Source organism: Anopheles darlingi, chromosome 2 (assembly GCF_943734745.1).
Source record: "Anopheles darlingi chromosome 2, idAnoDarlMG_H_01, whole genome shotgun sequence".
NCBI classification, from domain to species: Eukaryota; Metazoa; Arthropoda; class Insecta; order Diptera; family Culicidae; genus Anopheles; species Anopheles darlingi.
This window is the reverse complement of record NC_064874.1, coordinates 9,744,333-9,762,536: the sequence shown is the minus strand read 5'-3', so window position 1 is coordinate 9,762,536 and position 18,204 is coordinate 9,744,333. Positions and strand designations below refer to the sequence as shown.

The following is an 18,204-nucleotide window of genomic DNA, read 5'->3' as shown; positions in this document are numbered from 1 at the left end:
TTCTGGCTAAGTGATAAATGTGACTTTTAGCACAAATCCATTTAATAAGAGCCGCGCTCGGTCCAACCCGGGGGGAGAAAGGCCTCACCTCACTTGTCCTCCTTTGCACCACACTCGCACCCTAATGAACCGTCGTGTCTCCTGCTCCTGCAATCTCGAGTTCGAGGATGAGGTATTCCTTTTTATGTGGCCCGTCCGGTGGTGGTGTGAAGGGGGAAATTACACGGCATTTGAAGGAAAATGGCAACACGGCAAACTAACACTCTACCCTTGTGCACCCCTCATGGTTCGCGGTTCGATATGATCAATGCGTTCTGAAACATGCTTATGTTGTAAAACGGTGCCGTTTGTGCGGCGGTCGCGATGCATCCATCCGCTTCCGCCCGTTCCCCATTCCTGGGAACACGGATCCGTTCTCCATCGGATGCATCGGTTGCAACACAAAAACACATCAGAGAAAGGCGATGGCGATGTTTATTAGTATGTATGTTTGCACGGTTGCCGCGACCCCTGGCGCACCGAGGCAATTTAGATCGCGGTAAGAATGGCGAGGACATCGAGGAAGGATGGGAAAGTAGAGCATCATATGGATCGTCGTCCCTTTTTTTTTTTTCGTCCCCTCAAGTCCCGTGTGTGGTGGTGCCGTGTGCTTTGGATATAAATCATTAGCTTTTACTCTGTTGCAAATAGAGCAAAACAACAACGTTTGCGGCGCTCGTGCCGATGATTCCGTGCTGTGCGGAGAGGGACGGGAACGCGGACGCGGACGCACACTGGAATGATAAAATGGGGAAAGAAGCATAAAATGCGTCATAAATTAGAGGAGAAATCTATGATATTAGGAAGGATGCGATCATATGAAGCGAGCGAACGGTACGCCGAGAAATTACGTGCTGGAAAGGAAATTTGTAAAATATTATTACAGCCTCGATTGCAACGGAGGAGAGCTAGTGCGAGATCGGGGAATACATAAATTTAAGACATTAGGCGGCTAATTTCTTTCCAAACAATACGGTCGATGACGGACAAGCAGAGTGAGTGTTTTGGGTTTCAATTATGCTCAGTGTGAGCGTCCAATGTTCGCGATCCACGGAATCCGTTGGCAAAGGTCACGATCACGGGTATTCTTTTAAATACTAACGGCTCATAGGAGCTTCCAGGAATTCGTAGCCCGGCAAGGTGATTAGTCCTATCATGCTAGGTCGCTGGGTGATGCTACGCTCACAGTGGATGAGTCATGTCGGCGCTGTATGATGGATGTTTAATGGATGGAATGCTTTGATATAAAGTTGGGTTCAAAAAGTTGTCATCTCTCGCTTTTTTTATTTCCTTCATGACTAGCAAATTAAATCAGTTTTCGGATATTTGCAATTAAAAATGCAGTTGCTATGTTTCTAAATAACGAAAACTATAATTCAGATGAATTTTTCTATCCGTTATAATAGGAATAACCAACTGTTGCTTCTTTTTGAAATGGTTATTAACTAAAAAAATTATAATAACCATTTAATAACGGCAAGCAGATTGAACTCGGCCAAAACTGTTTCTTATCGGTTATACTCATCAACCGATTGAACATTAATTTTGTTAGACCCTTTAATGGTTTACTCATATGTTATGAAAATGGCATTGTACAAACCAATTTTAATCAGTATGAGAAATAATGTATAGGTGAAATTGCACATAAATGGATGCATAATGTGTTACTTATTTTTTTCCTATTGCTGGTGTTATAACGCAACAATAATTAAAATTTGAATTTATTTTCATTAAAATATTGTAGTTTATTTATTTAACAATTGATAGACCCGAGCATATAGATAAATGTTGATAAAAAGTGTTGTTTTATGCTTATAAACATAGCCCATATGCATCACCAACGTGCTGGGTACCCGGGTGCCCAACCGAGGGTTAAATAAAAAAATTACTATAATCATTTAATAACGGCCAGCACATTGAACTCGGCCAAAACTGTTTCTTATCGGTCATACTCATCAACCGATTGCACATTAATTTTGTTTTGTTACCCTCGTTTCGCTTTTGCGGCTACTTTGATTCCACAAATTGTTTACACTCCTCCTAGACATAGCATAATTATTAGCCCGTCGAGTTTCTAAGAAAATTTTAATTATAATCGAATCGATCGTTACTCAACCAACACATTCTATCCGTTTGATGATTCATAGGAATTGATTGAAGTTGACGCTTTGAAGGGCAGCCGATCAAGCGACGCTGCACCGCGCCAATTCAAAGATCTTCTCCTCGTCGCAGCGGTAAGTTGTGTTTTCTCTCGGCAAAGTGAACACGGGCATTCCCACAAGTGTTTCTCTCGGCGGATTCGATTTCACCACGGGATGCGTTCATTCCGAGAAGCGAGCATCATCATCGGGGATGCTGCTACCACATAGCGACGAGTTATGCTACGTCACACCCCTAGCATAACGAAGCGAAGCCGAACGGTCCAACTTCGGGTTCCACGAATTCGTGTGACAGTCACAGACACAACCCTCTGTCTGAACGGCGACGGCGCCACCCCCACAAACGTGCCCGAGCTCTCGACGGTGCTGGTTGTGCGACTAACAGTGACGACGACGGTGTGCGTTGTTGTTTGTGGTGAGTTTGTGACGCGAAGACCGTGGCGTGTGCCGTGTGTGAACAATCTGGAATGCCGTTTTCTGGCTGTCGTGTCTTCAACATTATTAGACCTCTTAAAAGGCGCGCGCGTGCATCGAGAGACGTTGCACAACGCGTTTTTGGAGTCTGTGCTCCTCCGGTGTGAGTGTGTGTCAATTGGATTAAACGACCATGGGGCCCCAACCCCCTTCCCCCTCGCTAAACTCGCTCGCTCGCTTGCTTGATTAACCCGCGACACCCCGCGGGCACATTCAACATAGATCGTGATCGTTTGTGGAGCATTAGAAGCGTAGAAAAAAAACAAAGCTGGCTGTGGTTCTCGTCGTCGTCTATTGTCTCTTTGCTTGAACCATCGATTGAATCACCTGCACAGAAACGCGCGTTCGTGTGTGTGCGTGTGAGAAGCTGCAGCAAAGGTGTTCAAAGTCAACGGCGACCACGGTGTACGGTGTTGGCCAGACGCGCCCACAAAGCCTCTTGCTAGTGGTCGTGCGTGGAGAGGCTGCTGCCACCCTTCCTTCCCTATAGAGCCACTTGTCTCTTTGCCCCTTTGCGCAACGTGCTTTTTCAAATTGTGCGGTTAAATGTGTGTGTGTGATCTCGCTCGATCGAGAGGTAGAGCCCGTGTACGAACACCCCGAAACACCTGTGTGACGTCACGCTCGGAGGCATACCGACGCGGTGGCCGCGCTGACGACGAACCCCCTCGCGATACCCAGAACCGATTGAAAACCGGCTTCTTGGCTTGGCTTGAAACAGTTCCCTTTGTTTTGTCTCTTTAGTGGCGTTGTTGGTGAATGTATAATTAAGAACCGATCGTCGAATTCTTCTGATTCCCGTGGTTTAGTTTGACCAACAATTGATTATCGATAGGAGTCGCGCGAATTGGAATTTGGTTTTCATTGGCATAGTTCACCCTTTGTGTCTTCCGCGAATGTAATTAAAGCATTTCTTTTACCTTCTCCCTTTTCTCCCTACCTGTAGTGTGAGTGTTTCAAAATGATTTACTGAGAATTCGCAAAGCGTGGTGTGTGCGATCAAGTGAATCGAGCGAACGGGTCGCGATCAAGTGTTTTCCAGCAATTCTGTGTCCCCCATCCCCCCCTAGTGAGTGTGTGTGTGTATTGCTGCTGTGCGTGGTAAAGAGTTTAAGGTTTCGTTAGAAAAAAAATATACGTTCGCCGTTTCTAAGGATTCTGCCGTTTCCGGTTAGTGAGAGTCTTCCACGATCTCGCGCCAGGGAATAGCGCAAGAAGGTGTGTGTGTCGAGGGGGAAGAGCCTTGAAAATGGCCTCATCCTCCCAAGCCGGTGTGGCGAGCAGCTGGAAGGCGACGATGGCGCTGCTTGTTTGGATTACCCTTCTGCTAGGTAAGTGGAGAGAACAAGAAGATCGAAAGAGTATTTGGCCCCAAAATGCACCAGCCCCGTCGTCAGCTGCTCTCTGATTCTGCTTTGATCCATTCGGAATCGCCTGTTTTCCGTTGGTGTGTTCCAGGTTTTCCTACGAAAAAATCTCAAAAATATACACACACTTTCGCACACTCAACTGCTTCTTTATTGGGGAATTTCGTTTTCCCCTTAATGCCATGAAGAGAATAAATAAAAACAACCCAAAAGAGAACATCATGGCGCGCCATATTCTCGTGAGGTCCCCCCCCCCCTCTCCCCCAGTCCATGATCTTCCGTTTCACACACGGAAAGTGCTACGAAATTTGAACCATCTGCGAATTAGCCGACCCCAGCACCGACGTCCGGTGAGATCCGTTGGTGCAATTAACTCGTCGCAATTCCGCTCGATTAGATCCTAACCTTTGCGCTCTGCTGCAATTCTAAACTCCCTCCGAAGAACGGGTACCACAAAACGCAGCGCAGATAATGGACAATTTTGGGTCAGTCTGACCACACACATTAGGCGCATTGGCGATTGACATTTTGGAAATGAAATCGAGAGTGAAAAGAATTTTAATGCAAATATCGTTTCGCACTCGCCGGTAATGCGTCTGGCTGGGAGTGGAAGAAGAAGCAGGGGTTGGTTAAGCTAATGGCTGTTTACGTTAGAGCGACCTGATGCTCTTCTTGTAACTCTTTCCTGGGTAGAGGTGTGTCTGTGGTGCTGCGTGTTGTTCAAAAGTGCTAAACATTTTGGCGGCTCGTTGGTACGCATGTTTTGTAAATATTTTCTTCAAGATCTCAGCGTGCTGTGCTATGACCAGTCGGTGGCAAATCTGCCTTGTCCTACTTGGATCTGTTTGAATTTGATTTGAACAGACAGATCCTAAAGGGCCCTTTAGACTACTTTGATCCTGAATCTGTCAAACACTCGAAAATTAGGGAATCAAAAAAAGTCGAGGCCAGAATGTCTCTCTCCAAATTTCGACTTGGCTTTAATGGAACCACGCCACTTTCCAGAGAGAGGAGTCGTCCATGTCGACTACAAATTACCTACGATCCATTTGGAGTCGTTAAATTCAAACTTAACGATCGACGGCCGCCTACAAATGACTTCCATACGGTGCGATTTTTGCCCCTGTTATACCTGTGTTGCAACCACCGACCGGGGGTATTGGCTTCTGTTTATGCACGGTCCTGATATGTCGCAATGTCCTTCCGCACAAGCCACACACGACGACGACGGGTCAACTGCTCCTGCTACTCAGTTTTCACGGACATACGGGGCACCCAGAACGGCGTGTGGCGATGGAACGGATATTCCAACAGAGAGAGGCAGGTTACGGCCTCTCCTCTGCTCCATAGATTTTATGTCTATTTATACCACTTTGAACGCGTTTTCGTGGTTTGCCAAAGAAAGGAGACATGCCGCCACTGAGGGCCTCGCTAAACTCGAGCAGAGAGGAGAGGAGGTGTTTCGGACACACACCCAACCAACACCACCGCTAGGTCAGCGCCAACGACGCAGCGTCTTCACCTTCGCCACAGGTCAGCTGTTTTGCAGCAGCTTCTCTCAGCTAGCTAATGCAAGTTGGCATGTGTGGAGTGTGTGTGTTTGGAGGAAAAAGTAAAATCTTTCGCCGTCCCAAAAACACTCTCCGGAGATGCCAACGACGAGCATGGATGGGGGGGAGCACAAGGAGATTAGGTGTCAGAGGCGCAACTGGCCGCCAATGTCCGAGTGTCGTTTGTGCGACGAAAGACGCATCACGTTCGACCGAAAATAGAAAACAACCTCTCTTCGCTCTCCTCTCCGCTCGCGTCTCCTCTGGTCCATGTGATGTGATCGCGGGATCTCGAAAAAAAAAACATGAAAATGGATGGCATGACATGGGGGCATCTGCCGAAGCGGGGAGCGATGTGTTGTGTGGAGAGTGATGCTGCAGCTTTTGACCGAATGCCAAAAATTCCACCAGCAGCAGCACCGGCCAGAGCAGCCGAGCTCCCATCGATAGAGACAACCGTGACCAATTCCGGGCGAACGAAAGTGTTAAAAATCGGAAACTGGGCAATTGCAAGACACTGGGCAAGGCAGGCGAGAGGGAAGTATGGTGACGACGTTGTGTTGTGTTCGCCCTTCACTCCGGATAAACACACGATGGGCACGACTACGACTGCGGCCAAAAGTCGAAAGTTTTGTGGAAAAAATATGTTTTTCTCACGATCCTGCCTGATGCATACACACGTTGTCGAGAGTGGAACACAAATCACTCTTCCACGACTTCATTGTATCCAGCAGCAGCAAGCCCAGCCTGATGCACGTCGGTGCCTGGACCACTGCTGCGACCTCTGTACGTTGTTGTATCTCTCTAGTAGCTTGCGTAAATACACTTCCGCCAACATCATCGCGTCTCTACGAATTGTGCAGTCTCGTCGCAACTATAAATGGCGCGGTTTGACCACGAGCCGACTGTGTCGAGCACGGTGCGAATCATGTATCGATTGCCTGGTAGAGAAGCGAAGAGTTGCAAACACACAGTCTACGACGACGACGACAACATCCATTCGATCGATGGACGCCCCGGACTTGGACTTGGTCTGGTTGAGTCACTATTTTTAGTGACGGGTTGCGCTCGCGAACTCTATTTCACCGATATTTTATCGCGTTTTATCGGACATAGAGACCATTGGAGAGGGGAGGAAGGGAGCAACAGCACCTAACGCTTTTGCTCTAGATAGGTCGGTGGTGGTGCTCCCTTCTCTTATCTCTGCTATCGTTGTGAACTCAGCCATTCCTCCAAAACATATCAATCGTGTTGTGTGATTGTCGGGAGTGATAGTTTAGGTCATGAGAGGTGTGTGTCGAATGATGATGATTTTTGTTGGTGTGTGAGAGAGAAAAAGCGAGAACAGAAAGGTTGCTCCATAACCTCATCAATTTCATTTTGACAGAATTTAGAATTTGGATTTATGACGAAACAGAAGGTTTTATTATGGATCGCACTTGTCTCTATAGCTTCGCGTTTGTGTTCCGCTCTTCAAGCCATGAAATCGTTCACTTCACAGTTCCCCAAATACAGAAACTCGTCCGTCAGCCGGCTGAGCAGCAGCAGACACATCGCGTGTAGAATGTAAACCGCGCCATATTGGTAAAGACAGAGCTAGAAATGGAGCGATAGAGCAACACCGACACGTCACACAAGAGAATGTCCGATGCTCTGGTTGTGGTTCATCGATTTTGAAATGCATTCCGATTCCGTGGATGCCTTTTCGAACAAGCTGCACCACCTGCTCTCTGTCTAGTATATGTTTCAAGTGACATTCGAGCTCCATAATCGGTAGCCGGAAGTACGTAACGATGCACCCTCGACGAGGAGAAGCACAACTCCCCATCGGTGGGGGGACTGCCCAAAGGTCCATGACATAAGGGGCAACCTATTACACGCGAGTGGCGCGCGAAAGACGAAAGACAACATCACCTGACGTCGGGGTGTCCCACAAGAGGGACCGGGGACGTCCTTAGGTCGGGGATAATCCGGGGCTTAATGTGTGGGGGGACGACTGGATGTGACGGTCAGTCCCTTATAGTTAAAGGAAGTCTTCCAAATCCAGCAAACTCTGACTACTGATGGTCATTGATATACGCTTTGCTGCCACCCACACGAAATCAATAACCAGGTGGTGACGACGCGTTCTTCGAGGCAGAAGTTGAAGTAGCAGAGAAGGAGAGGAGGTACTTGTGTGGTGCTTGCCCCTATACTCGTCGTCTATTCCCTTCCCCGCGGCTGCTACTGGGTGAGAGGATTCGATTACCGCACGACGACGACAGCTGAAGGTCACAGCCGTCCCGGGGCCAGTTGGTGGACAACTTTTACGGTCCAATGGCTACCGCCGTCGCCCCCCTCCTGTGCCAGGCCTCTCTGCCACATAGTGTAGAAGGCGGGAGTGAAAGCAGTAGCGATAGTTTTTCATTAGCGTTCTTCGACGCTTCGCCGCCTTACAATCTGCATCCTAGGAGGTAGCAGTACGCAGAAGAGAGAGGTAGTCAGGCAGGCAGGTGATCACCAACCGGAACCATCGGTCAACCGCAATATGTGGCTATGCTTAAGGTTGGTCGATTCCCCTGAGGTTGGCTTTCGGCAGAGCATTGACGACATATCGATTAGGAGGAGCGCGCGTAAGCAGTAGAGAGGAGACTTCTTATACCTCCTTCTCCACAGCGTCTAAGAAGCCAACCAAAGTCACCACCAACGCGCGCCCGCCCGCTTGGTCGGCGTTTATAGCGCACGCCGCGAAGGGCGCGCACTATTATTATTCATGAGGATAACGAGAATGAAGTGCCCTCCATAATGCAGCATAATAAAATGTAATATCATTTGCTGGAATGACGCAAACCATCTCCACCATCCATTCTGTTGTACTAGCGTCGCCAAGGTCTAGCGCGAGCAATAGATGCAAAACGGAACGCTGATCGGTCTAATGTTTGGAGAGAGTATTAGAGGGGGATGGGCGGGCCACGTTAAGAGAGGAGCCGGCTGGGTACTATTTCTGGTTATGCAATCTATGCTGACTTATCAATCCTCCTGTGTTGGCGGAAATAGCACCAGGAAGGGGGGAGGGGCAGCCATGTACTATTGAGAGAGATCGATATTGAGAGCTGAAGGTCTCGAGAGGAGGTTTTGGAGTGAGGGATTCTTAGGAATGCGGAATGTGCTCACGAGTTCTTCAAAGAAGAGCCTCTCATGATGTACGAACCAGCCATTGTCAGATACTTGTTTCCAGATTTTGAAAATAAGTGGAGTCTACACACCACCCCCTGGTGTCATGGGGACATCTCACGTGAAAGGGTTTTTTTCTTCTATTTTTGTGTCCTTCCGACGACGCGAGAATCACTAGAGACGAGATCATCCCCCCCAGACCAAAATAACTCACGCGAAACACACAATTTCGTGCAACGTGCCAAACTCCTCGCGCGCGAGATCCGGAACAAATACAGATTCAACTCCCAACTTCTTCACCGTCGAGTGCGCGGAAACTGTTGCCCATTTCTTCCGCTACTTCTGCATCTTTTGCTGCTGCTGCTGCTCTTCCCTACAAAAGGTAAACATAGTCTCATAGTTTTTTTGAATGCGTGAAGATGCAAATGGAAACGCGGAAATGCAGAAGTTTGGTAGCATCGCACCCCCAACCCAAGGCAGCAACATTTCATCTCGTGATCCTCCTCTGGATACCCTGGTCGAACCGTTGCTTCCAGTCCTTTCCTGTTGCCTTTCACTGACGACACACCCGTCGCCGGTTGGGCATACAGTTCGGTGGGGGGAAAGATACAATTTCCAAAAATAAATACCCAAACTGGTTTCTAATTAACTCTCTCGGTGCGAAGAGTGTTCGTGTGTTTCAAGGTTTTTGAAGGGAGAGAGATCATTGAGAGACAACCATAATATGTGCATTTCATGGAATGTCGGGTTCCTTGTTGTGGAAATGCGCGAGCTATAGTTTTACGAAATGCGAGCCGGATTCTAGATCTGCAAACGAACGGAACGACGCGCGGATGTTGTTCCGAAGAAATACGTGCAGCAGACACAAAAAATGGGATTTGCAAAGTGAGCGTCGTATCCAAGGGTTACAGTTTATATGAGTGTTTGGAAAGTATGGTTTATAGACGGAAGTTGAAGCGTTGAGATCACGTACTTAATATTGAAATATGTAACTATAGAGTTTCTTTAGAAGTTCTGCAAAAAGAAAAACTTACACTCCTCGTAGTTCCGGCCGGAGTCAATTGCTTATTCCTTGAAATTGAACTACGCTACTCTCCCCCCTACTACTGCAGCAGTGCTTCGGTGACACCTCGACACCGCTTGCGAAAGATCTCAGATCGGAGAAAGATTAATGGCAATCACGGACCGGGAATCCTCCGAATGCTTTTGTGCGGAAGAGGACGGATGTGCTGCTCAAAACCGTAAAAAACCACCAGAGAGAGAGAGACGACCCCCCCGGGCCCAGGACAAACTGATCTTCTCAATCCGCGAGCACACAACGAGAGGTCGTCGATGTGTCGGCGAGAGAGGTAAAAGATGAATGATGCAGATGTCTCTGATGTTGTGTGTACTAGTCGAGAGTGAAATTTCCGTGACAGTTTCAGTACATTGCGAATTGTGGATGTCAGTAGCGGGCAGCGGGGTGTGGGGACCGTGGCATCATCATCGTAATCATCGCGACTAGTAGCAGTAGTAGTAGTAGTAGCAGCTGTCACTGTCGCCGTTGAGCCCTAACGCGCGAAGTGAGGCTCCGTAGAGGAGAAAAATGATGTCATCTGATACCATAGATCAAACGTGCTTCATCCAGCAGCATGCGGATGCACTTTTGCAGCAACACACTCACAACGACAACGTCATGGCATAACTGTGCCGGAAGTGTAGTGGTCGCTGTGTGTGTGTATATGTCAGAAGGACAGGACAAGTCTATGTTCCCGACGAGGGGGAGTTAAAGAAAAGAGCATCTTCAGGAGCACATTTTCCTTGCCATTCAATGCACTCGTAGAACAGCAACATTTTCCGTAACCTATTTCTCTGGATGTGTGGCGGCCTCCACAATGCACACCGGACGGGGGGCCACCAGGGAGTGAAGACCCCACATAGAGAGAGAGAAAAAGAGTGACACTTTTGTGTTCGAAACTTTCCTCCCGCTACAAGAGCTGTACACCGGTGCACAGATAGGACAGGAAGAGGAAAATGCGGCCGGCAAATGGCACGAAGCATGTGCGCGCCTAGAAGAGGAAGAAGAGGCACTGGATTGTTGCGGTCGGCGGCAGGACCAATCAAACGGTGTGTTGGAATGACATTCTCACGGGGTGGAAGAAATGTGTTCCTCGACATCATCACGATTGAGATGGATACCTTTTCGCAGGAGAGAGAGAGGGAGGGAGGTCATTCACTCACTCAAAAACACCTTTCACACTCCCCGTGGACTGCATTCGCGGCCCGATATACAGCCTCTTAGAGCGGGGGTAGCAACACAAGCATAAATGAAAATACTCTTCACGCGTTCCACAGTTCCACGAGGAAATCATTTGAGACTCACGATTTCCACATCACATTCCCTCTTCTTCATCTCATCTGACACCTGGATCTGGTGGATACCTCAGCATCATCAGCGTAGCATTAAAACAAAGCACAATCCCCGTATCCAACGAGAAGTGCGCGCGCGCCCGCACTGCGTATAACCAACTAAATACCGCGAATCCATTGAATGCACACGGGGAGAAGAGGGTGCATCATCATCCCCTGGTGTCTGGGTGGTGGGCTGCCTGCCACGGAGGAGAGAGCTGCTTGCATCGCATGCCAGCCAACAACAGGCCCACGAACGAACGTCGAGAAAATATGCCGAGGATATGGTTGGCCAACCCAACAAAAAAAAAGGGAATGATGTGTAGTGGGTTGCAAGGTGGGTAGTGGCGGCGGTGTCGTCGTCGTCGTCGTTGGTGTCAGTTACATTCGCGCTGACCTTCCGTGCATCCATCCGTGTGCCCTTTTGCGCAGCTATAGAGAAGAGAGTACCAGAGCAGCGCGGTGGAGAAGCGACGATGCTGAGGTCCAGATGCATTGGTTGCCAGGAGACGAAGATGAGATTTTCTCATCATCCGCGCATTGCGCTTCATTCGACAGACCCCTTCCCACCACCTCTCTCCTCACAGAATGCAATGCCCCACTGTATCATTTTCCTTGGGGTTTTGTGTGGCGCCCAGGCCCAGGCCAGGCTTTTGCCCTTTTTCCGTGGCAACCAACATGCCCCCCCCCCTCCCTCGCCACCACCAAGGTGGTGTATTATCCAAGTCAAACCCGAGTCGTGTGGTGGCCATCAACCTGCGCTTCGCTCTTCTGCTGCCTCCCTGGGAGGTTCACTTTTATTTTATTCACGTTCGGAATGACATTTTACCTCGATTGGTGGTGGTGGTCGTGCAGAGGGGGAGGGTGGAGGACCTCACGAGACGAGAAGAGGCAATATGCGGTTCCCATAATCTGTGCAAAGTGTGCACACCGAGGAGTAGTACGTCGTCGTTGTTGCTTTTGTACCTCGTATAGTTAGCCACGGGGAGAGGAGGTTTCAAGCTAATTGTGCCTAAGGAGCTTACGTGGTGTGCTGATGATGGTGGTGGTGGTGGAGAAGTTACACACCCTCCTCCTAAGGGCCAATGTTCTCGATTTGTGCCGTCCTAATTGGATTGCATGTTTATTGTATCACACACAAGTTGTGTGCATGTGTGCTGCACTTCGCATATTTTGGTGCGTCCCAAGGAAGGTGGTAGCAGGTGGAATGTGACGTGAATCGTCTTTCGTAACTCGTAAAACGGTTAGTTAGGTTTCAGTACAATCGACTGAAGCTCATCGCGTTAACTGCTTTCCATTTGTTTCCGATGAGCAAGCAAATGTGACGGAAAACTCGGGCAAAATAATCCAAAGGGGAACGGGTGACGCCAATTGGTTTGCGGGTTAAAGTTTACGAACCTGATCGAATGTCAACAATTTCCTGGAAACAAACCCATTGAGAAGTTATGGTTGCTTCCGGTGCACTCTTTGATGCGTTGAAAAGAAAGCCACAGCTGCTGCACAATGTTCTAAAAACATTCGTGCGCTCCACCCGTCGAGTTGTACTAAAAACTGCACGAAACTGCTCGACGTTCGATTTTTCTTTGGAATTCTGCTCTTGTCTCTTCTCAGGATGGAATTCTTGACTGCAAATCGACAATTTTTGAGGTTTTTAATCAAAATTCCTACTCTCCACTCCACAACACCCGTGTATAGAAGTGTGTAGTGTGTTTCCGTACCTTAGGTGCGCTCTTTCCGCATTCGCTTGCGCACACCATCCGGAACCGGCGAATTTGTTGTTGCGCAGCATTCCCTAATGCGGCGTCCCCTCTCCCCCCCCCTCCCCCCCCTGTTTTGAGCTAGTGAGACAACTTCACGCTCGATTACACCAACAGCAAATAGGGAAAGAGATGGAGATAGAGAGAGAGAGATAGCGTGCCGCCCTCCATGTGCAAGCAAATGTTGGGAAAATCTCTGGACAACAAATGGGAAAATAAATGCAAAACAGCAGAAGAAAGAGGGGACCGGCCGGACCTGGCTGGCCAATGGGAGATGGAAATTACTTCAGCTTCACTTCCGGGTGGTCCGATGGCACACCAGCACCACCCCACCAGCAGCACTGGCCATTAAACGTCATTACGGTGTTCATTTTCATCAAACCAGCCACATATACACTCTCTGTGCTTCACATCTCCTTTTCACCTGTGCAGCCTAGATCCGCTGAACCTTTTGTGGGATTTTCAAATGCTTCTTCCCGCATTTGTTTGCATTTTGTTGTTGCGTGCGCGTGTTGTTGCGTTTTGTAATTAAATTTGGTTTCTGGACCACAAGATAGACCATCAGGAACATCACTACTCCGGTGTGAATGCTGCCGGTGTGTGTCGGTGTGTGGTCCCATGTCATGTTTTGAAGCAACACACAAAAAGAAATAGTGCTGGCTGGAAGTTGTAATTTTGTTCCTAGCATTAATTGAAATCGGTTAACCGGTGCTGCTGACGTGCGACAGTACTCATTTACTGAAAACACACACACACAGGGGCGGCATTCCCCCCCCCCCCCCCCATGGGGATGTTTTTCGGGAGCACTTCAGTAGCTCCGGATTATGCCGTAGTTGGATTAGAATTTTAAATCTCTTATCATCACCACAACCAACCACCAGCAGTACCATCACCCCATTATTGTGTAGCAACTAATTGATTGATGTGTGTTCTCGCTGCTGGGCACAATTTCTAATTAAATATAGTTCTGGTCTGTCAATCATCCAGTGTGCACTTTGAAGTTCAGTTGTTACTGATAATTGGAAAGTAGCACAAGTTCTCGCACCAGCATTGAACTTTGGTTCACTTTAGACAAGAATGAATTTAGGTCGGAATGTACCGAAGGAGGAGGGCGGAGGAGGGTCTGCCATGAGAATGGAGTTAATGGAGTGGAAATGAAAGTTTCCCACTGACCACACCGACCTAACCTCGCTCTGGTGACAACACAAGTCCGTTTGGAGTTGGTACAGAAGCAGCAATGACGCACATTAAACCCATCCAGTACGGTTGGTTGTGTGTACTGACCCAGGGGTCTTGCGATGATGCACCCTCTAAAATCGGAGGGATCGTATTTCCCATGTAAAAGTCCCCCGCCAAACTCTCTCTATCACCTCAACATCATCAATGCCCCATATCGTCTCTTTTTTTTTCTTGCCATAAAAAAACGGAATGGAAAGCTCTATGGGAACATGCCAGGGCCCAGTTTAGTGTTTTATGTCCGAAAACACAACTCCCTGGATCATCCCCCCTCTGCTTGTCCCCCCTCCCCGGTAGGTAATTAAACGTCAAAGTCTTGTCGTGGTCATCTCATTCCCTCCGTTCGACCGCAATTAAAAGACAACAAAACAAATTGTGCCTCCCCCCCCCCCCCCCTGGAAAAGCCCCTTTCTTTGGATGTGTTTGGTTCTTTGTGGGAAAAATGTCCAGGTCTCCCGGGGCACCAGGGAGTGAGAGAGGGGGTTCAACATTTCGAAAGCTTTGGTTGAACGAAAGGTGGAGGGAGATGTTACATTTTATGTTCAAACTCGATGACAACTGATGCTGATGATGTTGACTGTTCCGTTGTATCGTTGAAACACTATGACGTTGATGATATATGGTCCCCTGATGCATTCGGAATTCGAAGGATCTACTTTCCAGAGCCCGAATGGTCTCGTTTGCACGGTGGTGTTCGAATAGCAGGCACTATGTGCGTGCTTCGTTTTCGAAGCAAACCGACATCTTCCCATGTCCTGTACCCCCCCATGTAAGGATTCAACTATTCCTGGCCTTTTTGCCGGTGAACTCCTCACTCCGTGTTGTGTTTCTCTCAGTATTGCATGATTCGCGAGAAGTCAGAGTCCCCTCCATATACCACGTCTCCAGGGCTGCTGCATGAAAGCTGCAGACAGAGAGGTACACCCGCATATCGTGTAGGTATGATACTCGCTGATATCATAATTCCTGTACCGCAGCAACAGCAGAAGAAGCAGCAGCACACCAGCGCTAGACGAAAGCCTGTCGTTCGTGTTCCAGTTCAATCCTTTCCATTCGCTCTGCAGTATAGTAGCGCGCGACGGTCTTGCGGTGAGGAAAGTTTCCGGAATTTCCGCCCTGGTATAACGCAGAACAGAACCTCGAGCCGAGCCGTGCCGTGCCGTTCCGTGAGCGGCTGGAGTTGTTAAATTCCAGCAACCTTAACGCGCTTACGAAGCTTGTGGTCGGTGCGCAAGCTGCGGCTTCTGATGATGCTGCTGTGTGTTCTGTGGAAGAACGAGGGTGCGTTGAGTCTTCTCGTAGCAGCGCAGCGCTCGTGGAATGGAATTTCCGGATCTACGGCTCAGTTTGTGTTCCCAATCGATCCCTAGTCGTGAGGTGGAGAGGATGGCGTTGGTTGTTGTGTACGCCGCACGGTGGTGACCTTGCCATTTTGAGCGAAGAATTGTTGATCAAGAGACTCCTCAACAATGTGATCCATAAAGATGTTTAGAAAAAAAATAACAACCATCACTCCTGGCAAACATTGTCAGACATGTTGAAGAGAAGAATGTTACTGAAAGTTTAGCAAGCGTTGCGCTCATATTTTCTACAAAAGTCGCTGGATAGTAATGAAGAAGAATCGCGCTCCTTCTCGGTATGGTATTACACCCGAAAAGGGGCGCACGGAATTGCATTCCTTTGCATTTGCCTTTTGAGGTGAGTTACGCCAAGAAGATCATCCCCGTTTGCGTCAGCAGCAATCCGTTGGTGGGTCGTGTGCAGAGCTCGACTGTGGCGTTGATTACGATGATGCGCACTCCCACCGCGATTCAGATAAGTCGTCGCCTACAGCCAGCCAGGGACCATCATTATCCACGACCAACCGGCATTCCGGTCTCGTCACATCATCACTCGCCCCTTCTGCTATCCGTGTGCTTTATGATGTGGCTTCAGCAATTTCCGTTCTACGAAAGAAAGTGAATCTTCTCCTTCCTTCTCCTGCTCCTGCACACAGGATATTGGACTAATTGAAAGCACCTCCGAGTCCACGGATAGAGAGAGAGAGAGGGAGAGAAGAACGCAAAAGCGCAGATGGAAATCGCTGATGAACATCTCACCGCCGCAACGGTGGTCCTCCTCCTCCCTGGTACACTCCTGGAACTCGAAGCTCGCACCATTTCACGCAGTGAAAGCGAAAACCACGAACTTCCATCTCCTCCTCCTCTTCAAGCAACCAACCAGCCTAACACACATACACATACCAGGTTCGACAATAATTAAAACACAAATGAAGACTTCTGCAGCAAAACAACGACAGGCGGACGGATGGTCGGTCGGTCGGTGATCGCTGTCGTCCTTTACGTCGAAGAGTAATCCTTCTGGCGGCTGGTGGTAAGGTGTAGCTTGCGCGGCACCAACCAGCTCATCATCAACCATTTCCGGTCGCGTGTGTGTGTCCGTGTGTGTGTGTGCGGCTCTGGGATGCTGGTGGTCTTTTAGGGGATTTGCTTCGCTGTTTTCTCTCTCATCGTTATGCGTGTGCGCGCACGCTGTGGTCCGTGGAATGCCGCCCCGTGCTCTAAGTGTAGTAGGAGGCAGGAACATCATCATCACTCCCGGGTATGAGGAGAGAAAGGTCTTCTGCTGCTGCTGTTGCTCGAGCTGTGCAGGAAAATTTTCGCGGCCAAACGCCATCATGTCGGAGAAGAGCCACCGAGTTTCTGGTTTCCGGTCGGCTGGCCAGCTCCTCCCGTAGTCGTGTCTCCAGCACACACACTCACACACACTCACGCACGTGTGTGTGCGAAAAGGGAAATTTGTTTTTCCGCCAAACGCCGCACCGCTCGTTGTTACGAAATTTGTAGAAAATTCATACCCAACCCTCCACCTGCACGATGCTCACGATGCCCCGGTGTGGTTGTCCGGACATCACAATCACCATGACCGGCGGCGGCGGCGGCGGCAGCGGCCACCACCCACCGAAACCATCAGAGAGAAAGGTCCCGTGGAGGCTCCGGAAGCGGCGTGTGGTTCTAGCGCTGAGTAGTTTTCGCCGGTTAGAAGCTGCGGCACCCCAGAGGCGAGGCAGCACCAGCGAGAAACAGGTTAATGTTTAATGCTGCGGTTACGGTTCGAAGCAGTAGCCGCCCCGCCAACATAACGTGGTGAGGGAGGGCTCTACTGTTAGGAGGGGGGGCCTGCACGAGACAAGGGTTTGTTCCTGCGTATGTGTTGTAAAGGATGATAGAGAGAGAGAGGAGCATACGCGGTACATGCGTGGTATCCTGTGTAGCATTTACCATCGGATTGTTTGGTGGCCCTCTTTTTTCGGTGTTCCCCACGTGAGTGAGGAAAAGTTCATTTTCTACTTCAGCGGACAGCAGGAGATTGTGATTCAATGACTGAAACTGACGTTGATGAACGAAAAACAGGCGGAACAAATAAAAAACTACTCAGTTTTGTTGCAGAACTTTGTGGTGGGCATTTCACAAATCAATCCATTGCCAACTAGCTTCAAATGCTGCGGCGCTGTGCGCTAAAAGGGGAAATAATTCGTGCGAAAATCATGTTTTCATTTTTTACTTGACATTTTTTACTCTTACCTTGACAACGAAAACATGACGCATCACCTGGAGAGTGGCCTACTATCACACTTTAACTAAAAAGATTAGATTAACGACAGATTGCAGCGTACATGGAGCGTAAAGAATCCTTAATCTCGTAAGTGATAATGTAGGTTAAACACCGTTACCGCGCCAAAAACAGCTCAAACCATGAGTCATCACAGTTCTACCGCGAAAATCCATTGCTCCTCAGCTAGTGCATCACAGTAATGTCTCTGCGTCAGTAGCAGTCTATCAGAAGTTTCCACGAATGTTACTTCACACCAAAAAAAAAAAACGCATTTCTCAACACCTTGTTCTACTTCCAAACTCCTTGTGCTGTCAAACACTGGGCGGCGCCACTCAGCTCTGGACAAGTTTTCAAATAAATCACCGACCAGCAATAGCTCTTTCGCCGGGAGAACTTCAACCGGAATCGATCTGACGACTCTTTCCACGGTCTGACGATTGCGTGTTTTCCCTTTTTTAATTGCTGC

General features: G+C 48.8%; 1 protein-coding gene across 4 annotated transcripts in view; it reads left to right on the top strand.

The window, feature by feature from the left end:
* Nucleotides 1–2,479: 2,479 nt before the first annotated feature.
* The window catches only part of LOC125949017 (fasciclin-2), a 61,503-nt gene continuing 45,778 nt past the window's right edge, over nucleotides 2,480–18,204 (top strand). For 3 of the 4 annotated variants that reach the window (XM_049675688.1, XM_049675689.1, XM_049675686.1), the window contains exons 1-2: nucleotides 2,480–2,613; nucleotides 3,619–4,003. In XM_049675688.1, the coding sequence (XP_049531645.1) occupies nucleotides 3,922–4,003 (82 nt within the window). In that variant the 5' untranslated portion in view covers nucleotides 2,480–2,613; nucleotides 3,619–3,921. Of the gene's footprint in view, nucleotides 2,614–2,719; nucleotides 2,776–3,618; nucleotides 4,004–18,204 lie in introns of those variants that run through there. The other variant, XM_049675687.1, reaches the window with a different exon arrangement.